Source organism: Apus apus, chromosome 15, assembly GCF_020740795.1.
Source record: "Apus apus isolate bApuApu2 chromosome 15, bApuApu2.pri.cur, whole genome shotgun sequence".
NCBI classification, from domain to species: Eukaryota; Metazoa; Chordata; class Aves; order Apodiformes; family Apodidae; genus Apus; species Apus apus.
In genome coordinates, this window is record NC_067296.1 from 13,652,493 (window position 1) to 13,675,436 (window position 22,944).

Genomic DNA, 22,944 nt, shown 5'->3' on the forward strand with positions numbered 1-22,944 from the left:
GTGCACCTTGTGTGGGGTGGGTTGCACCAGGCTGCACCCAAGGACCCACCATTGTGCTCCCACCTCCAGGACCTTCCTAATGGTGTTTCAGTGTAGTCACAGCCATTGGGTCCCCAAGGTGACCCAAGGTAGAAATGCTGAGAGGACAATGCTGAAAGGCCTGTCCCCATCCACCCTGGGGGTGGGTGGTTGCCCATGGCTCCAGGCGTGCCTTGGGGATGCTCCTCCTGAAACCCTTTTTCCACCAAATGGCTGATTTCCAGGGTTGAGACCAGAAAATCCCCCATCCTAAGGCAGCCAAGCCCCAGAATCTGCAGGCACTCACCCCTGAAACTCAGCTCTGCCACGGAAAACCTCTGGGCTGTTCCCATGTTGGCTCCTGGTGCCCACAGCACTACCTTCTCCTTTTAATGACCTTTTAATACTGTCCAGACATCACACCTTCATGGGGTAAAGCCCCTCCTCTGACTCTAACTCCTTGGCCTTAATAACTCTCCATCCTTTATCATATGATTCTATGATTCTATGATTCTTTATGAAATACCACACAGGAGCAGAGGATGTTGCTAAGGACCTGTGTTTAGAGTGGAAAGCAGTGCAGGGATGTCCCCAGAGCAGCACAGGGAGCAGGGGAAGATCTGGCCACCCCTGGCTGCTTTCCCTGATGCAGTTAGTGTCACCTTAAGCTGTGAATCCTGTTGCGAGGCAGCAAAATCTCTGCTGGTTGCACGAAACCCTGGGGAGCTGGCAGCCCAGCCTCAGCAGGTGCAGGGGTAGGGTTCAGCCTGGGCTGATTTTTAAACTCTTCCCTTAAAAAAAACCACAACACACTCAAACCCTAAACCTCTATGTGCCCAGCAAGCACAACTTGCCAGGTTGAGAGAGAGGTGGGGGTGTCAGAGATAAAATTATCAGAAACTCATCCCTCTGGGATGCAGCTCCTCCAACAGCCTCCAATGCTGCTCCCTTGTCCCACCTCTCTGAGCTCAGCAGCAGCCCAGGGGTTACAAGACACCCTTGGGTACACATCCCCAGGTCAAACAGCAGCTCCTCACATAAACTGGGATTTTCTCTGAAGGTTTGAACTCCTGCTCTTCACCTTCCCCACTCTCATGTTAATATCGCTAGTCTATTTCTTCCTGTCCTACAACAAGCAGCAAGGAGGCTGTGGAGGATAAAACTGAGCCTCTGTCTGTCTGGGAAGCAGCCAGGACATTTCCACACTCAAATCTTTTTCAGCTCCAGAGGAGAAAAACACTTCAAATGTGTCTCTTTAGGGCCACCCTGACATTTCTGAGGCCTGGATGTAGCATCTGCGGGGGCTGCGAGAAGCTGATCCTGTAAATTTGCCTGCGTGCCAAGGAGGGGACAGACCCTGATCTAGGTCAAGTCCAACTGAGATAAGACACCTCTGTCCTGTGGTTTAAGGCTGTTTGCAGGATGCTGGGCTGCTCCTGGACCACACTGTTTGGACAGCAAGGGAGCGTGGTGCTGTATCAAGCCACAACAGATCGATGTGTTTGTTTGGCAGCCCTGCATATCTCCAAGTTAGGAAAAGCTGGCATGAGTCCTGGGGATGGCTTTTCTTATTAAACCATGGCCACTGAGCAAAAAGAGCCCTGGCTGCCCGTATCTTCTGATCCCTGTTAACAGAGATACCTGGCTAACAGCTCTGGGTGCAACTGGAGGGAGAAAAAAGGATCAGGGAACTTAATGAGAAAACTTGTTGCTGAACCAAGCACCAAAGCCCAAGGATTGATATCAGCAGGGAATTTGTTGGCATGTGATGGTGGTGAAATCTGCCCTGATCCCATGGAGGAGATGCTGGTCTAAGAGTTTTCTGCAGAGAGATGGATCCTGCTCAGCACCACTGCTGGTTTCTGCAAGATGATTTTCCAGTTTCCCAGAGGAACAGATGGGCCAAAAGTCAGGAACTTGTGGGACCAAGTTCACCTAAAGGCTCTGGATCACAGCAAGCAGCAATAGTCTCTCTTCACCACTTTTTCCAAATTGGAGACATCCCTTTTCCATAGGCAAGTGGGGCAGTTTGGTACTTTCTACCTAATTGTCTTCACAGTGGCATATTTGCAGATCAGACTCAGGATTTTGGGGAGCCCTGATGCCAATTCCTTGAGCCTTTCTGGGAAATCAGCCCTGGATGATCAGCCTCTTGACACAAACTGCAGGTCAGGACAGCAGAGCTGCTCCCATCACTGCAGGGAACTGTGATCTATCTGATTTTGGTTTATTCTCCTGCCAAGGTGGCACTTTGGCCACTTTGCTGAATATATCCCTGGAAAGCAGAGCATGATTTCCAGCCCAAAAGTCACTCCTTGCACATCCAGGACATCCCCTCCTCTGATTTAATCATGTGCAGGCAGGGAAAGATGCCCAGGCATCTGTACCATGCCACACCATGACCATGGGTTTGGCTTCTCAGCTGCTCTTGTTCTGACCTCAGCGTGGCTGCAAAGGCCTCAGCAGAGAGGAGAGGATGGCCCTGGGGTGAACATTTTGGCTAATTTTTATCCATAGGTGGCAGCAGCTCCCTGTGCTGGGCAGCCACTGCCTCAGTCCCAAACCTGGCACTGAGCAACACAGCCAGGAAAATGCAGCCTAGGAGGAGCAGGAGGGCAGAGCCCGAGCACAGATCATGTTTGCTACCTCCTCTGCAGCAACAGGTCCTCAAGAGAGGGAGGATTCAGCAGGCCCTGCAGGATCAGGCCCTGTAGCACTATAGAGAGCTCCAGTCTGCATTTCTGCTGGGCTGGGAGCGAGCCCTGCCTTCCTGCTCCAGGGAAAACCACCCAGGGCTCCAGGGCAGGGTGGTGGGAAGGGGCTGCTGGGCAACTCTCTCACCATTGACCAAATTCCTGAAGCCACAAGGGTGTCACATCCGCAGAGGGAATCTGGCAGCAGAATTAAGGCTCCGTGGGTGGGCACGGGGTGCCCCATCATCCCCAGCAGCAGCAAACACCCGTCCATGATGTCCCATGGGGCAGCAGCTCCTTCAGCTCTGCAGCCTTTCTTGTGCTCCAGATGTTTCTGCCAAGTACAAAATGTGACACCAAGGGCTATTTCCCAACAGTGCACACAACCAGCAGATAACAAAAGCCAGTTGCCAGCTGCAAGGTGGAGCCCAGAGAGCCAGATTAAAGAAAAACAAACAACAAAAACCAGAACACAACAAACACAAAAGGAAAACACAGAAACCTTGTTCAAAAGCAAACTGCGGGGTGAGTCGCAGTCAACTCAGAGGTCCTAATTAGAGGAAAAATCAAAGAGAAAATCTATCCAAATCTTGTCATCTGCTTGCTTTTAAAGCAGCTGATTCTTGATCAATACAAATTAAGTTGATCTTCCTCTCCTCAACACACTCAGGACTGGATGCTCCATGAATTTCCCCAGGCTCCCTCCATCCCGCCCAAGCTGCTCCTGCTGCATCATTAAGGCAGAAGAGATCTGGTTTGGGGATGAAGAGCAGAGCAAGACACATTTTGCTGGAGAGTGTAATTCATCCCTGCAGGGAGACTGATCTACCCCAAACCCACAAAGCCCCAGTACATCCCACATTGCTGTGGGAGCAGCATCATGCCTTGGCTCTATCTGCTTAACAAGATGATCCTTTAAAAAGCAGCCCCAAAGATGGGTGTGAGCAGTGTCACTGCACGGAGGGACTAGGAAGTGTTTGTTCATCTCTGCTCTATCATTAATTAAAGCACTTAACCCACTCAGGCTCAGTGGGGTACAAAACCATCCTGTAACTGCTGGTAAGAATATACTGGGCTAAATAATATAACGTCTATCTCAATATACTCTTATTGCTCTGCACATGGCAGCCATTCTGTTCCTTAACCCAAGCTCACTAAACCTACCCACCCAACTACTCCCAATTATCCTAGCTACAAAAACCCTGCTACTCTCCTCAGCCTTGCTATGGATTCGTGCCTCCTACCTGTGATTTCACTGCGACCAACTCATCCAGCCCCTAGGAAAAAAACTTCCCCCACTGCCCCTAGCCCTGTGCCCCTGCCACACCAGCATGCCAGTCTGCTACACGGGCCTTCCTCCTTACCCAAAGACCCGTGCCTGAATGTAAAGCATCACTATGAAAAAGTGAACACAGAGGGACACCAATCCTCTCATTTCCCAACAATAAACCTTAGAAAAGTAGGAATCAAACCTACACAAAAGAGATCAAAACTCTCCATCCTTCCTTTATATTATTTCCTAGTAGGGTCAGCTAATAAAGGGATTAGGCCTATAGCCTGAAAATGATGGTTTAACTCCTTCCTCTACTAATGAACCCTTATTCCAAACTAATCTTCACCATAAACCTACTCTTAGGGACAACTATCACAATCTCTAGCAGCCGCTATAATAGTCTGAACCAATTAGAAATCAGCACTCCAGCCATCATCCCTCTCATCTCAAAACACCATCCCCCACGAGCCATTGAGGCCACAATCAAATACTTTTTAGCACAGGCAGCTGCTTCAACACTATTACTTTTCTCAAGCATGGTTAACACCTGATTTGCAGGACAATGAGACAACACCCAACTAAATCACCTCATTTCATGTGCCTTACTAACAAAAGAAATTGCAATAAAACTAGGACTAGTCCCATTCTACTTCTGATTCCCAGAGGTCCTTCAAGGCTCTTCACTAACCACCACAATACTCCTGTCAACAGAAATAAAATTCCCCCAATCACCATCCTTTTCCTAACATCCCACTCACTCAACCCAACCTTACTCACCACTATAACAATCCTATCAAGTGCCCTGTGGGGCTGAGTAGGACTGAACCAAACACAAGTCCAAAAAATCCTTTTGGGACAGAAAAATCTCCTGAGCTCAGGCCCTGGGGCTCTATGTACTTTGCAGCCAGTGGGACTGGAAGTGAATGCTCCCAGCAGGGCTGGACTGGAGGGTCCAGGGATCTCAAAATCAAACCATTGATCAGACCTGATCATGAGGGCACAAAAGCAGAGTCTAATGCTGAGCATGAAAACAAGCACGTGGCTTTTTAAACTGCCCATTGGTATTTGTGTATTCAAAGTCCATCACAGCCCTTAGCCAACTCCTTCCTTGGAAAGAGCTGAGTTGGCATCATCAGCAGGGAAACTGAGGCACAGCCAGTGCCACGTGGTCCTGAGCTGGATCGTGCATGCTCTTATTTTGGTCCTTAATTGCCTCTCCAAAATCTGAGGCTTCTGCTGGGAACCAGCAGCAGGGGAGACCCTGTTGCTCCCCTGGAACACCCTGGGGGTGAGAAGAAGCCAAAGGGGTTTGTCAAGGCATGAGAAACCCCTGGAGCAGTGCTTGCTGCTATCAGCCAGTGCCACCCTGCAGCCATTCCCTTTGGATACACACACTTGCATATGGGGGGAGCAGAGATCCTAGGGACAGTGGGGGCAGAGACCCTCTGCCCAAGGACAAGGACTGCTGCCTGGAGACTGAGCTCAGAGCAAAGCTTACACAACACTTTTTCCTACTAGAAACAAGAAATGAAGCTGGAAGTGACCCTGGATGCCTCAGCAACGTGGACAAGAAGCAGAGCGGCTGACACCCCCCCCACCCTGCTCCCCAGCCAGGCAGCTGCCTGCACACAGCTTTGCCCTTTGCCCTGTATGGGATGGTACAAAGTCACCTCTCTGGAGTCCCACAGCTGCCACCAGGGCTGCAGTGCCTGCTGCGTGCAGGGACTGGCCCATGTCTCATGCTGGGACTGAAGCCAAACCAGAGCCAGATTTGGCATCTTTTAAGTCCACATCTGCCAGGGGTTTGTTTGCGTCTAGCAGGCACAGAGACCTTGCCCTCCTTGCATGCAGGTACCTGCACACTCTTTTGTTTTCTGTGCTTTATGTGCAGCACTGCCCAGCCAGCAGGCCAATCACAGATGGGCCAAACAGCCAAGTTGACCAAGGCAAAAAAATCAGCCAAAACACCACTGGGCTGCCCAGCCCAGTGCACCCCATGAGCTGCCATCCACTCCACAAGCTCCTGACTAACAACAGACACACAAAATGCAAGCCCTGAGCAATTGTCCTCTCTCCATTGGGTACAGAGGGCACCCAAATCCACACCCAAATCCTTCCCTCACCCCAACAGACCCATCTCAGGCTCAGACACAAGACTCTCCCCTTTGAGGCACCAATGCCCCAGAGGCAGGGATGTGCCCGGGATAGTTCAGTGCCAGCAGGGACAGGCTGTGCAGCCAAGTTAAGGAGGAAAGGGCGGGGGGAGGTGTTTGCAGCATCCCTGCAGCCCAGCAGGATCCTGCTCACACGCAAACCACACAGGCAGGTACTGGTGAGTCACTACGGAGCCACCCAGCATTACTGGACCCTGCTGTGTCCCCACCGACATGGGCAGCACCCCTCTGCCCTCCCAACTCCCCTGAAGAACACCCCACGGGGTTTTAAAAGGCTGCTCGACTTTATTAATTGCCATTGTACGAGTACAAGGTAAAGAAAACGTGTTACCGAGCCTGCGTGGAAAGGGCGCTGCTGCATTAAGAGTAAAAAGGCTGGTGTGGGAATCACTGGGGGGGGGGGGTCGTGGCACTTTTGTCATTACCAAGCAGCACCTTTGCCTCGGAGCAGCCTGCCTACTCTACGGGGGGTGGGGGGGGGGAAGGGGCCGTGCCCGCCGGGCTGGGGAGCAGCCGCCGACCCGCTCATGCTGAGGGCCCAGAGCTGGGCTCGCTGGCGTGGCGCCTCCGTCCTGCCCCCGGGGCTGGCACCAAGCCACATGCCATCGGTCCTGTGGTCACCCGCAGAGCTCCCAAGCTGCAAGACAGAGCAGAGAAAGGGTCAGAGGGAGAGCAAGGCGATCTTGTGTTCATCCCCCCGCAGCAAAGGAGGCAGGGAGGGCACGGAGGTGTCACCCGTTGGGTCAGGAGGTACCTCAGGGGACACAGCAGGGATGTTCCCCCCCCTAGTCCACCCAAATCACCTCAACCAAGGAAAGCACTCACCTCTCAGGGGACTCTGACACGGTTGTCATGGCTGGGTGAGTCGTCTTCCCAAAGAAGAAGCTGGCCCACCAGTGGCCGGGGTCAGACTTGGGCAGGCCTGGGGAACAGCAAGTGCCAGGGAAAAGTCCAGGTCAGCACGACCCCGGCAGCACCACTACCACCCCATTCTCATCCCACAGGAGAGGCTGGGCCACCTCCAGTGAGACTTGCTGTGGAGGGGCAGGGAGCAGAGTCCCCCTGCCCAGTCCCAATCCAGGACAGGCAGCACTCACCCGGGGGGTGGGGGATGACCTCCCCAGAATACTCCGAGCTGCCGCAGGAGCTGTTGCTGGAGGTGGAACTCAGGCGTCCTGTGGAGAAACCATGGTCATCAGACCCACCACCAAGCCTCAGCTGTGCCATGAAAAGCAGAGCACAGCCTTGGTGTGGCTCTCCCTGGGGTGACCCAGCTCAGGCTCAGCACTACCTTGTTCCTGAACTTGCCCAGCTTTAGTGGCAAATCCATAAAAAAAACAAACCATGAGGAAGGAAATACTGGTGAGATTACAAGCTGGCCAAGAGCAGGCAGCAGAAATGCACCTGAACACCTCTGTAGGAAAACACTTGCAAGCCCGAGGACATTATTTAATGGCTTTGCATCTGTATGCAACACTTGGGAGGCCTTTGCAGATGACTTGAGGCCAAGAGGAGGCAGATTCCTGCATATAATCCATGCAGTTTTAGGCCAACTGCTAGAAGCCTGTTACTGCTTTCAGTTCAAAGGGAACACCTGAATTCCCTCTGGCTGGGGGAATCCATTAAACCAGAAAGTCTCTCCTGTGGAGATGTACCAGTAGCTGCCACGGCCCAGACTAGTTCTGCAACTCATTTCCACAGTGACACTGCAAGGTGCATTTGAAGCTGTCACTTCCTCTCACTTACAACCTTAACAAGTAGTGAAGGAGTCTGCAAGACCCCACCACCAGCTGGTACCGCTGGGCAGGGGCTGTGGTGGCCCAAAGGAGGGCCCAAGCAGCAGGAAGGATGGTTTTCCACCCTTTTTCACCAAGGAGCCTGCCAGCTCTCCCTGGGACTGCAGCTAAAGCCTCACAGCTAGGCTCAGCTTCACCTCTGCTGCAACCACATCCCCTCAAGCCTGGATGAGTGTCCTGCCCACCCCCCCAGACCCATGCCCTTACTTCTGTAGTAGTTGTGTGTCGCCATGAGCGAGCCGCTGGATGGGATGGATGCCATGGTTCTCAAGCTTGGTTCTTGTGCAGATGTAAAACCTGGGAGCAAAGAGGCAGCTGTCATTGCAGAGGGGCCTCAGGGGGGCCCCCGCAGCCCCCACCCACCCAGGGCTCGACCTAAACCCCTGCAAGAGAAAGCTGCAGAAGTCTGAATGGTTCCAGTGTGACTTCTGAAGGGTCTGGAGATGTGAACCTCCACAGTGGGCACAGAGGTTAGAGCTCAAGGTGCTACAACAGGGTTTAAATCCGCAGCTGTAGAGCCAAGAGCTACGTGCAGAGCCCTGGAAAGCAGCTGCTTGCCCAGAGCACAGGCCTGGCAAGTCTGCACAGCACCTTCCCCCAGCCCCCCCCCCGGCCCCCGTGTTTTGTTCCCTTGCAGAATTCTAGCTCCCCTCCCACTTGAAGTTTCGACATCCCGAGCCGAGGTTGCTTAAGGAGTAAGAGGAGAGTTTAGCCCGGGGCACATGCCGAGGGTTTTCCTGCAAAGGGATCCAGCCCCAGCCTGTCGGCAAACCTGGCAGCCCCGCACCCTCACGCACAGCACGGCCCCTCTCCTGCAGCCTCAGCTTCCAGCACGGGCAAGAGAATTACCCTCCCTGGCCCACAACGTGCCCAGTTCTGAGCTGGGGAAACATTCTTCTCCCGATCCAAAGCAACACCCTGCTACGACGCTGACTCTCCCCGGGCCCCACAGGCTGGTCCCTTCTTGTCCGAAAGCTCAAAAAAAAAAAGGCTGAGCCAGCCAAAGCTGCCACTTGCCAGCACAAACCGCAGGTCCCCGGGTCTGCAGGGCTCCGAGACCCCGTTGCCGCCCCACGGACCGGCCCGGGCTGTGAGCCGGGACCCCCCGAGCCCCCAGGTCCTCCCCAGCCCCTGCCCAAAGCCCCCCCCGCTGCTACAAAGCGTCCTCACCTCCCGTCAACACAGAGACCCTCAGCAGAGCAACGGGGACAACGGCGCCGTTTCCCCACCAACCGAAACCCCCAAAGAGACTCCCCGCAGCTTTGCCGCCCCCCCCCCCCCTTTCCAAACCGAACCCCCTCCCCCCTAACCCCCAGCGCCATCCCCGCATCCCTCGCTCGCAGGCGGGGGCTGCTCTCCCGGTCGCATCGCACCTGGGCTGGGCGGCGGGTGGGTCGGGGGGGCGGGCGGGCACTAGGGCCGCTCGGCGGCGGCACCGCCCGGGGGAGGAAGGGAAGGGAAGGAAGGGCCGGAACCGCCCGCTCGCACCGCACGGCCTGGGCCGCGGCGCTGCCCGCCCCGCCGCCGCGCCCCGCCTTATATCCCTTCTGGCCACGCCCCCAAACCACCCCAGCCAATCGAAGGAGGGGGAGAGGCCGGACACGCCCCCTTTCCCCTGCGAGGGGCGGGGCCCGCGCGGGCCACGTGTGCGCGGCGTCGGGCTCTGAGTTCAGCATCGATGGTGGGGGGGGGGGGGGGGGGGGGGGGGCTTTGTAATTATCCTATAAATGAAGAAATAAATAAATAGGGACTTGGAGGGATTCCGAGCTGGCAGGGCTGTATCAGTTCGTGGGGTGCGTCCTGTGTTTTAGAGGAAAAAACTTGCGGCGAGGTCTGAGTACCCCTCACACCACAATGCCTCCATGTTTGAGTATAAGGGACACAGAGGCTGCTGCAGAAACCAGCCGTAGGAGCCCCCGGGGAGCAGAGGTGGTGCTGTACCCACCCCACGGGAAAACAGAAACTTCCCAGAAAACTGCTTCCTGTCTGGAATAGACATGAGGTTGAGAAAAGCAAAGTGTATCCACTCTGTAAGTGTCAACACAGCCCCCTGGGGAGACGCAGGAGCCTCACGGTGTGTCCACAAAGGTGGTTTATTTGCTGCACTATAATGTTAGTCATTTATTGCCTCTACCAAATTAATACTTGAGGGCAGAGTGCTGTGGCTCTCCACTCTGAGGGTTTGCAATAAAAACCTGCAGTTTGGGACCAGCAGTGGGAAACAGTATTTTTGGGAGTGATGCTTTAGGCATTTTAGGGTTTGGAGAGAGCTCATATCCCAGCCTGGCACAAGCTCTTCATGCAGTAGGGCTCATTCCTTCCCCCAGCCTCTGATTTTTGTTATTGAGCTGGAGCTTACTCATTAAGCACCAGGGATGAGCAGCCAGCTGCGGAAGAGGCAGCTCTGGGTTGCTCCAGGACATCGATCTCCACACGCAGCTCCTGTGGCTGCAAAACAGGCCGAGCTGCCCTTGGGGCTGTGTGCCCCCTTGGCATGGGGACATTGGGTGACCCATGTCCCCAGATCCCCCAGCCTGGCCCGTGGCACAGAGGCAATGCTCCTGCCATCACCACCGGGACAGGCACCTTCCCCCTGCACAGCCCCTGTGCTCCCAGGAAACCAGCCCAGGCAGGTTCAGGGAAACCCTTGGCACCACAGGGCTGCAGATTGAAGTGTGGACACACAAAGGTAAAGTCAACATTGCTGTATTTGCTTGTTGGTCTTGTGATTGTGGAGGGTAAAACCCAGCAACTGTCCTCAGGCACCGCGGGGAGGCTGTGGCAGAGCAAAGGCACCAGCTCTGGGTGATCTGCGATGCCACCAGCACATCAATGCTCCTCCATCCCATCTTGGGACACTGCATGGAGATGAAGCTCATTCCCACATTGCTGCAAGGTGGGTTGGGTTTGCAGCAGGGATGGCTTCAGTGAGTGGCTGCCCTGATGCCAGTGGTTGCTGCCCAGCAGGGAAAAACTGCCTGAAAAAGCTCTGCTGAATTAAAGGGAATTTTTCTGAATGCCAGTAAAGTCTGCTACTCTGCTGGGGGGTTAAGGAGCAGGGAGAGCCTGGCCACAGCTCCGTGGCATGGTTGGGGAGCAAAGGCAGCACCTCAGCTGTTTTGGGTGCCTGGGGTTTGTGGGGCCTTTCTTGCCCCGTGGTGGCTCTCGGTCATGTTTAGAAAAAGCATCTGACAGCCCAGCCCGTTTATTTTTGTGCTCTTTCCACCCCCACTGCAGTTTCCAGCTGATTTCCAGTGTGCTGGGGCATTGTGCTGCCCGCTGTGGTGGTCCAGCAAGGGGTTCACTGGGCAACCAAAGGGCTCTTCATATCACCCCCCTCCCTAAGCATCCCCTTTTTCTTTGCTGCACAAGCACCCACCTCCTGAGGGACAGACATCCCCTCCTCTGCTTGACTGCTTGACCAGACACTGTGTTTTGTCTGATGATTAACTCACATATTTGGGGGAAAAAAATGAAAAATAGCTGGTGCTTTCTGCTGGCTCTCGGCCCTTGCAGCAGCCCTTGTGCCACCCCACTGTGCCTGAGCAGCTTTCACAGCAGCCCCAGCATGAGAAATAGTTAAATATTTCCTTTTATTCCCTGCCTCCTGCTGCTTGGGGAATTTTTAATTATTTTTTTTTTAATATTTTGTTATTTTTCCCCTCCAGCAGCTTTGCTTCCCCCTCCCCCTTCACCGACCAATGTGGGACCTTAAAAATAGAAGCAGACTGTGCAGCTGGGACACGTGGCTTCAGCCTGATGCTGTTTTCAAATGCCACTCGGTCAAGTTGAGGCCGCAAATGGGGGCACATGCCAGGCTGAAACCAGAGCAACCAAATGCCTTTAACAACAGTGTTTGCAATGCCCATGTCAGAGGGGTTTGGAAAGGACTGAGGCCCTGGCAGCTCTGCCTTCATGGGATGGATTCTGGGAAGAGCCCACTCCTCATAGTGGCCTCACTTTTGGGGAAGGGAGCTGCAGTGCCCAACCCACGCTGATCCTGGGAGAAGGTGAGAAAATCTGGGCTCCCCCACAATTTCTAGAAAACAGTCTACTTTTAGAAAGCCAGGATTTGCTCAGAGAAATGCCAAAGCCCAGCAGAGTGTGCTGACAGGCAAACTCAAGCACTGGATGGGCTTTGGAGGAGGAAGGGAAAGCTGCTGTGGGCAGCACGAGCTCTGCCCGTGTCCCCACATCCCCCCTCCACAGCACCCATCCTGGCGTGGCTGCAGCAGCATGAGCTGCTCTGGGGCCACCTCTGTGACCAGACCAGTGCAGGCAGGAGGGAGCCCAGCTGCCTGCAGCCCCACTGCCTTCTTGAGGGAACCCCAGCCATGCTCCCACCACCTGTCCCACCACCTCGCTCACCCCAGGCACTCTCTTCTCTTCCTGCTTCATTTTTTTAGCTCCATCTGGTGGCAGCCAGACCTGGACATTTAAGATCTTTATAGGTGCAGCAGCCCTGCCATGCCTGCAGCCAATTGTCCCTGCAGCCCATTGTCCCAGCCCTTTCTCAGTGTGCAATAAATCCATCACCTGCTGGACACAGCTTTGGTCTTTACTTCCTTGTAGGAGAGGACCTGAGCTGTGCACGGGTGTGTTCTCTGCTTGCGTGTTTGCTCAGGCTGCAAAACACTTTGGGTTTCCTCTTGCAACCACGTCCAAACCCAACCTGTTGATTTTTCTAGCTTGGGAAGACTCCAGCCTGGAGCTGCCACCTTCCCAGGGCATGGACGCAGCTCCGCAGGGCTCAGCAACCGCCTTGTCCTTGCTCAAGCTTCAGAGGACGTGTGGCCGGACCAGAATTTATCACACCCCAAAACCACATTCCCACCTCCCCTTGCCAGGCCCCTCCTGCGCACAGACTTGCTCAATTAACAGCCAGACTGGTCGCTGCTGGTTTGCACAGCACGGGCGCTGCTCAGGCCTGGGAGGGGGTGCCTACGCTTTCTTATCTTTAGCTGTCCCAGCCCAGCCGTGGTTTCGGTCCCACCGGTCACCCCCCTCCTGCAGACAGGCACAAAGGGCTTGTCAGGAGGAAACCTAAACCCAGGCAGTCCCAGCTGGGCGAGGTGGCAGTTGAGGTCATGCTCCCATCACCAGTGCCCCGAGCGTGTCAGGGCTGGAGCAGCCCTGCTGGGGCCAGCTCTGGGGACACTGCCTGCCCAGGGCCTTGGCTCTGCTCCTGGTGCTGCTCTTCAATGAGTCCTTCCACCACTGCCAAGGACAGCCTGGCCTTGGGGACTGCTTACTGCGGGGAGGAGAAGGTGCTTGGCCAGAGCAAATGCTCCCGTCAGCTTTAGGGAGACCAGAGGCTCAAGGCCCTCCTGTACTGCTGTACAGGGATGCCCTGCAAGGATTCAGGAGGATGGATGCACACGTTTTATTGATAAATACATTGGACACACACTACAAGAAAAATCAAGCAGAGCCACAACTGAACACAAACTGCAAACCTTCACGTCGGCGTGGGGAGCGGCAGGGACCTCCCACCCTACATGAAGATGTAAACTCTGGGTGCTGCCTTCACTACCACGGGGCTCTTCCAGACTGCTCCACAGCCAAGTGCCAGCAATGAGCTCCCCACCTGTTGCCTTTTCCCTTGGCCACCTTGGCCACCTCCCTGCATCCTGACAGAGGGACCACGGGCTGTTTTCTGGGGGAGGGAGGGGAGGATGTGCATTCTTTGAAGCCCTGTCAGAGGGCAAACCGGAAGGAAGGAGCCACTTGGCAAGAGTTGGCCTGGAGGAGCTTGTGCAGGAAGGATGGTGGGAAGGGGTCCCTCAGGAGAGGGAGCTGAGCAGCCGTCTGTAAATGAAGCCCAGCTTCTCCCGCAGGGCCAGGAAGGTGGGACGCTCCTCTGTGTTGCCATTCCAGCACTCCAGCATGATGCTGTAGATCTCGGGTGGGCAGGAGCTGGGCCGGGGAAGGCGGTAGCCCCTGGTGATTTGCCGTACGGTTTCTTGGTTCGTCATTCCTGTGAGGGAGAAGAAGATGCCCCTCAGTCTGATGCCCTGAAGGTACTGCTGTAAAGGGCCAAAATGTCGACTGCCACTGCTGTGAAATGGTGTCTCTCTGCCATGGGGCTGGTACAGGAGAGGCTGTGGGAGATCATCCAGCTCATACCACCTTCCCACTCCCAGCTCCTGCGCCCTGTCTACAATCACTGAAAATCCCTCTAAGCAATCCTCAAAGTAGACAACAACCTGCTCATGCTCTTGGAGCTCCTTCTAGATCCATTGTGGAAGGGACAATATGACAATCTGTGACATGTTGGCTTTTGGGCACCGTGGGCAAGCTGCCCAGTGTGCGGACAGAGCAGCACTGGAGGGGGTTGGCAGCCCTACCTTCGTATGGGATCTGACCATACGTGAAGACTTCATAGAGCAGAATCCCGTAGGACCAGACATCAGACTTGAGGGAGTAGGTGCGGTAGTTGGCGGCCTCTGGGGCTGTCCACTTCACTGGGATTTTGGTGCTGCTGCTGGTGGAATAAATGTCATCCTGAAAAGTAATGGGAGATGGGCCATGAGGGATGGTCTGATGAGCATAGCTGCTGCTTTGGGGGCTTTGCTGGGGCAACAGGCTGGGAAAGGAGACAGCTGCAGGACAGGGCAGCTTGGTGGCCTGGGGTGATGGGAGGGACCACAGCATCCTGCTGACCAACCTTGAGGAGACGAGCAAGTCCAAAATCAGCAATTTTGCAGGTGAGTTCCTCTCCCACCAGTATGTTTCTGGCTGCCAGGTCCCGGTGGACAATGTGCTTCTCCTCCAGGTACCTCATCCCATCTGCTACTTGGCAGGCAATGTTGAGCAGGTGGGAGGTGCCCAAGGACTTCCCTTCAGGACCTGTTATCCCAAACAATCCAAGTGTTGGAGGCAATCTAGCAATGTTTTTGTGTATTCTGGTTTGGAAGGAAACCTTGTGCTGGCAACATGGAACCAGGGGAATATGAAAAACCTTGAATCGGGTCCTGCCTAACCATCCTGGCTGTGCCACATGAGAAGTTCAGCACAGCCATATGCTTCTCAGGAACAGGACTGAGCTGAACTCTAAAGAGTGCCCTGTGCTGCAGCAAGGACACAGATGTCCGTGGCTCATTTGAAGCTATAGGTGACCTTCTACCATGCACATCTCCTGGCAGGCCTCTTAACCTGTCCTACCTGCAAGCTCCAGCTCCTCTGGCACCAAATGCTGCTGGAGTCCCAGCCATAAATGAGGCCAGTGTAGAGGAGGAGGAGGGGGTATACCTAGTAGAAAAACAGGTCTTGGTGGGAGCTGTTTGTCTTGTTTCCCTTCAGGACTGTTTAATGTGTCAGGAAAGTACAGGCCAAGAAAAATAAACTGACAGCCAGGTGATGAGTGGACCACAGCCTGTTACTAGCTCTGCACATGTCCAGACCCATGCTGGTGGGCCTAGGGGGAGGCTTGGTCATGTCATTCCTATCAAAGGCAGAGCTGCCCAAACACAGCAGCAGGATTTCTGTGTACTGGAGCTGGCAGACTCCCACCGGCAGCTAGTGAGTGAAGAAGGAGGGATGAAGGTCCCTACTGACATGCTTGGGCTCCTAGCCTGAGCTCCAGTCCCTGGGACTGATATGGACCCAATCCACATGGACACCAAAAGAATCACAGCAGACTGTGTCTTTGGGTCTTGAGGTCACCCAGTGGTTATCTCCACCAGGCACCCATTGATTGCTCTGCATTAGCACTGATCTGAAGAGGACCAAAACCAGGCTTCTGCTCTGAGGGTCCCCCCTCAGGCTCGTGGGGCTATTCTGGGACAAAGAAAGCATTCACTGAGCAGCACAGCTCCAGGAACCCACTCCCCACGGTGCCAGCACAGGAACTCACTGTTGAGGTAGCTGTGGAGGTTGCCTTTCCGCATGAGCTCAGTGATGATGTACACAGGCTCGTCCAGCGAGCAGACAGCATGCAGCTGGATCAGCTTCTCATGCCTCAGGCGCTTCAGGTTCTGAATCTCCTTGGTGAAGTCTTCTGCCTTCATGTCAGCTGGGGGAGAAAACCAACATGGCCTTTGTGAGCTGCTTTCTCAAGTGGACATCAAGAGGTTAGTACCTTCAACTGGGATGAGGACCTTTTTCCACCTCACTCCTGTCCTCAAAGTTTGTGCCTGCATGCCCAAACATCCAATAGATGTTTTCCACAGGGCTTTGGATCCCATCAGGACTTTTCAAAAATCCATATGACTTGACTTGGACATGACTTATCACAAACTCACTGGATGCAACCATTTTATAAAGGTGCAGCCAAAGCTTAAATGGGTCCACAGAAGTAGTCCAGTGGCTACTTGCCAGGCCCTAACAGAACTTGGTTAGACAGACACAGCGAACAAGAGGACTAAGAAACAAAAGGGGGTGAACAATGGCAGCGAACATGAGACCCAGCTGGCCACTGTTAACATCTGCTCCTCCACCTACCTTTTATGATCTTGATGGCCACTGGCACCGTGTTCCTCCACAGCCCTTCCCACACCTCTCCGAAGTAGCCCTCTCCCAGCTTCCTCCGCAGGGTGAACTCCCAGCGTGGGCGCTCCCAGCCGTCCCTCTCGGGTGGGGTCTGTGAAATGGGCACCACATGCTTGGACCAGCCAGCTGGGCAGGACCTGCTGGTGGAGCCTGCACCAGCTCTCGGTGCCCAGCAAGGTCTGGTAGCCACAGAGGAGTGAGCAGAACGTGGAGCTCCACCACCCATGTTGTACCAGTGCTGCAGCCTGTGTGTTGCTTCTCCCTTTGCTGAATGTGCACTGGGGACACAAAGCATGTGGAGCATCCCCTGTGTTACCTCTGCTGGGAGCCAACATATGCAGGGGGAGAGATTTTTGGACACTACAGAATTCCCTCCTCTTCAGACCTCAAGGGTGGCTATTCTTCATTTCCACCAATAAATATCAACAAGTAAATTAATATTATTACATATTAGGGCTAATTTAGGCTTCAGCTCAGTATTTCTTTTACCTTAAGCCTTTCAATTTCTCTCTCAAATTATTCACGTTTAATTGCTACTTCTAAGTAATAATCAGTGAATGCAATTTTAATCAGGAAATGAGTTGGCAATTTGGGATTAATACTCTAATGGGATTGATGAGTGCCACACTAATTGGCATGGAAACTATATAGAAGCAATATGGTCTTGTTACACTCTGGAAAAAAAATTGGAAGCACAGGTATTTCCAGCTTCAGTTTTGAAGGGATTTGTAACAGGTTTCTAGTCTTTGAGATGGAGGAGAGAATTTGGAAAAGCCTGGACAAAAATATTTATATATATATAAATGCCATGCCTGGCATTAACATGGCTGATAAAAGGTGATGCTGGGAGCTGTACTAATGGTGTACTTTAAATTTAGTTCCATAAAGCTCAAATCCCAAGTGGATAGACTGAGAATTCCTGTTTTTCCTTAATTTCTCTTGTCACTTTTCCCACCCTGGCCATCCTTGGGAGCTTGGCCGAGCCGTGCCGTTGGGGTACGCACCGCGGGGCTGCAGGGCTGCAGCAAGGGGCTCTGGATGACCTTCCAGTGCTTGGTGTAGAAGGCAAGGAGCTCCTCCATGTCTGGGAAGGGATGTCCCTTCTGTATGTAGAAGCTGCCCCTGGGGCTCTTGCAGATTCGGAAGTGGCTGACCTTGGTGTGGTTGCGCACTGTGAGGAAGCCCAAGGGGAAAACTCAGCTCATGCAATCATCAGATCCTTCCCACCTCCCTGCTTCCCACCTTCCAGGCACCCAGGCTATTAATTCCCCCCCCAAAAGCCACTCAAATTGCCCCTGGGACATAACACCCCACTCCCCATCACCGCCTTTGCTCCCACCTCCCAGTTCAGGCAACTCCTGGCCATGGGTCAGTGGGGCTCGTTTGGACCAGAGAGGTGATGCTTCGTTAGCAGGGATAATTTCCCACACAAATGAACTGCGTGGAGAGTGGCAGAGCTCCTTGCTGCTGGAGGTGAATAAACCAGCAGGAGCAGTAGGTGAGATGCAGCATTTACTATGAATTTCTTGAGGTTGTTTTTAGGTGGATTGAACCAGATCATAACAGCGTTGGTTGGTCCAGAAACCCTGAATTCAGATTTCTGTAGGTGGTACCAGTCCAGGCCCTGGTGATCTGGAGCAGCAGCATATTTTTAGACAACCTCAGATGACAAAAGCCATTGGAATGAAATCCTGGGAGTTAGTGCCACAAAACCATCATTAAGCCACTGTGAATTGTTTATGGCTTTCATACCCTGAACAAGAGCAACATACTTTCCTTTGCCACCATAATTCAGCAATTTGTACCTTCATCTATTAGCTTTCCCCCTGCTTTTAGTAAGTGGTCAATTCACCTTAACAAGATGCTGTAAAGTGCTTTAAACATATTTCCATGTTTTTCACCCTGTGCTAACCAAGCCAGGAGCTGCCCCTAAGGAGCAGCCTGATTCCTTTCCCTCTGCTCATTTTCTCTGGATAATTGCCACAAAAATTACCTGAGAGAGAGTACTCGCCCTTGCTGCTCTCACTGTCACGGATGAGGAAGGAGCCATGTTGGTTGGGAGGTGACAGGAGAAGCTGCTCTGCTTCATTTCTACTGATCTTGCTGAAGTACCAGCTGCGGGGGCAGAGCAGGGGGGTTAGTGCGGGGCAAAAAGATGGTGGATGGATGGGAACGTGTCCAGCCCAGGGAGTGGAGAGCAGCTCCCTCACACCATTTGCTCACCCTGAAGGAGCAGTGTGATGGCCAACTCATGGCTCAGAGCCTCTGAACACGGCTGCCACCACCCCACTGCCAGCCTGCCTCGGGGCTGCTTCATTGCATTGGTTTTGCAGGCACTTGGTGCATTTTATTGCAACTCGCTAACTGTAAATCATTTCTTCCAGCAGTGTCTGGTCACTGCCATATCAACCTGGCCAGATCTCAGCTCCATCCCAAAATCAGGAAGTTCACACCCGTGGCTCAGGGCAGCCAGAGGTAAATAAAACAGCAACCACCCGGTGCTGCCTGGAAGATGCTCTGGGGGATGTTGCACTCACACGTCCTGCCAGGAGAGCAACAGCTACAGGCACAGGATCACTTTACACTTCTTGCCCTGCAGCTGGTTCTTGACACAACCAGCTCTCAGAGCCCACGAGCAAATCACATTGATAAAAATATCCCAGGGGATTGCCCTTTCTTGCTTCTAGACACGGCAGCGCAGCTTGGGGACCTCAGCAGCACCAAGCAGGATGCAGGACCCAGCCCAGCCCTGCTCCCGTGCCTGACCAGCACCAAGATTCGTCACCAGATCTCCAGCAAGAACCGGCAGGTTGGCTGACTGGGGAAGAGGAGGTTTCACCCAGCCTGACACAGCCAGGACGTGTGAAGCTGAAGGTTTCATCATTCACTGGGATTGCCAGCGTCTGAGCAGCCGTGCAGGAAATTACACCTGATGGGGTGACAAGGCTGAACAAATTACCAACCAGCTCCAACCGGCGGCTCCCTGGAGTCTGTGTGCTCCCTGCTTGCTCCAGTGGCCACGCTGGGCACATGTGATACCAAGCACGGCATCGCCCTCACCTCTGTCCTGGGGCTGTGAAGGGGCTGTGCACACGCTGACACACACACTCGGCTGTCACCTGCCCAACTGGTTTGTGCAACAGGACTAAAGCAACAAGCAGACCCCACTGTCCTCACCAGTGTGGTCCCAGCACGGTCCAAAGCAGACTGGATCTGCTTTTCTCCAACGCACACTCAGGGAGGGATTTGGGGATCGCTCCTATCCCACCGGCTGCAATAGCTGCCCCTACACATTAGGGCCCTGCCCAGGCTCCCCCCACTCCTTTCCTTTCCCCCTGTGCCCGGACAGTGCAGGGTGAGCCCCAGAGGTTCTGCCATCCCACCTGCCCCTTCACTTCCCATCACCGCCGTGACTCAGAGCCTGGCACGGAAGGAGCAGCCGTGTCTCCGGGCGCTTTGCCTGGCATGTTGGGACCAGGATGCCTTATGCAAGGGTTTGCCTGGGCTTTCCCCAGCTGAGACGAGGCTGAGGCATCAATCTCCACATCAGATGGGAGAGGCACTGACAGGGAGGGAGCCCCCAGCCCAGGATCAGCAGAAGCCCGATGGCAGCAGCAGAGACACTGCTTGGCCCTACAGAGCTCTGGGCCTCTCAGCAGGTCCCAATCCAAACTGCTTCTTCCCTCACTCCTAGGCTTTTTGGAGCTGGCAGGACTCAGGCAGGAGCTTCCCAGCTCCTTCCCTGCTGCCTCCCGTTTTATGCAGGGAGAGAGTGAGAGGAACAGGAACAAGCTAGAGCCCGTTTACTCAGCACCGTAGCTGCATGCATGTACAGAGTCACACCACATCCCATCCTGGAGCCACCCTGTCCTGTGTGAGGGTGATGCACCTGGAAAGGGGGACCAGCACCTCAGCCCCCTGCCACATCCCCCAACCCTTACTTACTGCGCTGGATACCTCCACCCCACCACTGTGAGCTGCAGGAGCTCCATGGCAGGGATGCCCAGGGGAGGGAAGGTCCTTCCTTGATCCCACCACCACTGATGATAATGGCAAAGGACAAGGAGCTCATGCTCCCCACCATCAGCTCTGCCTTTCCCTGGACGACCCCAGTCCAGCCTCCATCCCCCTGTGGGTCTGGAGCCTGGGATACTTACGGCTGGTGCGTAGAGGTGCCCTGGCTGAGGTTGGCCACATAGGCAGCAGGAACGTAGCCCATGGCTGGCTCCCCCAGCAGCCTCCGGGCAAAGACATACTCCCCTTCTTCTCTGAGGACACGCAGTTTGTCCCCTGCGCTCACGCTCAGTTCCTCGGCGCTCCGGGCTGTGAACGTGTATAAAGCAATGAAGAGAGAGGACTTGGGGAGGAAGGAAACGGAGTTGGGCTCCGAGTGCAGCGAAACGGAATCGGAACCAAGATACCCCAGCGAGCAGCTCTCAGTCACGGAGCGAGGCCGGAGCTTGTTCCAGAAGGATGTCAGGAAGGTCAAACGCTTCCTGACAAACTGCTCCATCCCCAGTGGAGGTGGTGGCCGGGTGGGCTATGCCACCGAGCCCCTGGAGGCCGGGGACAGGAGCTTGGCGGGGCTCATGCCGCCAGCCGGGCCGCTCACGCTGCCTGCCCGCCTCCCTCGCGCGCGTCTGGGCGCTCAGCGGCCCTCCCCGGGGAACTTCCTATTTCTGAAAGTGAAACTGGTTGGTCTGGTGGGACAAGTCTGCAGGTGGGATGAGTCTGCAGGCAGGAGTCCTGCGCTCAGACCCACGGGCACATCTGGGAGACAGGCACAGCTGGAGCCAGGCTCGTCGCTCTCGAAGAAGCAGAACAGCTTTCTTTCCCCCCCCTCCCCTTAATTATTATTTTAGAGTGTGCTCTCCTGCTCCTTGCCAGAGCACCAATAAACACAGCTCTCTGTTCTTCAAGCAGCTCTTCTGACAAGTGGCTGACTCCACTTACTAGTCTTGATCTCTCTTGTGTGGGAGGGTATTTGTTTTTCCATAGGAAAATAATTGCATCCACAAATGTACAAGAGTTGAAACAGAATTAAGGAAAAACCTTAGAAGAGGTCTGAAGTGGTCTGGATATTTGCTGGATGGATATTGGGGGGTTTATAACACAAGATCCTTTTTCCTTTTGGCCTGCAATGACCTCCCAGGGTGACCCTGCCAAAAGCATTTGCCTTCTCCCACTAATTCCCCATTGCAGAGGATCTCTAGGGAATCCACTTCCCAGATCCACCAGGTGAGAAATCCCAACCCCAGCACCCACCTGGGTTTTGTCACTTAACTGTTCTATCTAATTAGTGGAAATTTTGTGCCTGGCAATTCTGCTCTTGGCCACGAGCCTATCATTTCATAGAATGTCTTGGGATGGATGGGATCTCTGAAGGTCATCTAGCCCAAGCCCCCAACAATAAGCAGGGACACCTCCAACTAGAACAGGTTGCTCAGAGTCCCATCAAGCCCCACCTTGAATGTCTCCAGGGATGGGACCTCCACCACCTCTCTAGGCAACATGTTCCAGGGATCCATCACCCTCATTTTAAAGAACTTTTTCCTAATGTCCAGTCTCCTCTCCTTGTGATTGGCTTTGGTAGCTCAGGGTCCAGGCTGCAGACTGAAACCATATGATCTGTGAAGAACAAAATGAACCTGTCCCTGGGACAACAGTTCTGGTCTTGCCCTGTTCTGTATGTCCCAAGAAGTCCAACCTCCAAAACCTGGATTTCAATATCTGGGTCTGGGAGTCAGCTCTTTCTGTGCCCTCTCCCAGGCAGAGAAGCCCAGGGCAGAGAGCAGGAGCATCCAGCTCCGTGAGTGTGCCCTGTGTGTTGTTACACAGATGAGGACTAGAAAAATGGCTGTATTAATAAAATATTCAGATCCCTACTTACCAAAGTAGCACCTGAATATATGGGTAACTCCCTTGAGATCTTCCCCACCTGCCCAGCATACAGCCTAGCTCTTGGTGGCATGGAGGGATGTGTCATTTCTCTGTGTTTTCCCCATTTCAGCATGGGGAAAGGAACAGGACAGAGCACAACAGGGTTTGCAACCTGTGGAGAAGGGACATCCCCTCTGCTGTTCTTCCAACACGTCTGCTCCTCACCTCACAGTCCAGCAGGAGGAGAATGGGCTGCTTGGTTGTGCATCTGGGGATTATCTGGTTAGATCAAGCAGCAAATGTTTATGCTTCAGTGTTTTGAATGGGGACTTGGTAAACTTGTGGTTTGCAGAAAGAGGCTGGAGACTGATTTACCTCTACTGACCTTTGGCAGATGAGATTCTCTAGTGGTACAAGCGATAGACAAGTGCAGCTGATTTCTAACACGCAAGGCTTTGGATCTTGATTTGCACCTAAATGAAAGAGTACTTGCAAATGACAAACATCCCTGAGGACTAAATACTGCCTCTGAGCTGAACGCTCCAGACATGCATAACACACACTCATGGCTGCAAACCTGTGTATGCACAGGACACACACACACAGCTCTGATTCCCACC

General features: G+C 53.9%; 2 protein-coding genes and 1 pseudogene across 2 annotated transcripts; 1 reads left to right on the plus strand and 2 right to left on the minus strand.

The window, feature by feature from the left end:
• The first annotated feature begins 4,301 nt into the window (after positions 1-4,301).
• On the plus strand, positions 4,302-4,963 carry LOC127391115 (NADH-ubiquinone oxidoreductase chain 2-like; annotated as a pseudogene).
• A 1,460-nt stretch (positions 4,964-6,423) lies between these two features.
• PPDPF (pancreatic progenitor cell differentiation and proliferation factor) lies at positions 6,424-9,483 on the minus strand. Its single transcript, XM_051633043.1, has 5 exons — positions 9,328-9,483; positions 8,162-8,251; positions 7,256-7,333; positions 6,984-7,080; positions 6,424-6,795 (listed from the first exon to the last, which is right to left on the minus strand). The coding sequence occupies exons 2-5, from the start codon at positions 8,214-8,216 to the stop codon at positions 6,684-6,686; spliced, it is 342 nt and encodes a 113-aa protein (XP_051489003.1). The 5' UTR covers positions 8,217-8,251; positions 9,328-9,483; the 3' UTR covers positions 6,424-6,683.
• Positions 9,484-13,321: 3,838 nt separating this feature from the next.
• Positions 13,322-20,978, minus strand: SRMS (src-related kinase lacking C-terminal regulatory tyrosine and N-terminal myristylation sites). The gene is made up of 8 exons (XM_051633042.1): positions 20,602-20,978; positions 18,438-18,559; positions 17,449-17,615; positions 16,397-16,535; positions 15,810-15,968; positions 14,622-14,803; positions 14,302-14,458; positions 13,322-13,931 (listed from the first exon to the last, which is right to left on the minus strand). The coding sequence occupies exons 1-8, from the start codon at positions 20,955-20,957 to the stop codon at positions 13,738-13,740; spliced, it is 1,476 nt and encodes a 491-aa protein (XP_051489002.1). The 5' UTR covers positions 20,958-20,978; the 3' UTR covers positions 13,322-13,737.
• Between the last annotated feature and the right edge of the window lie 1,966 nt (positions 20,979-22,944).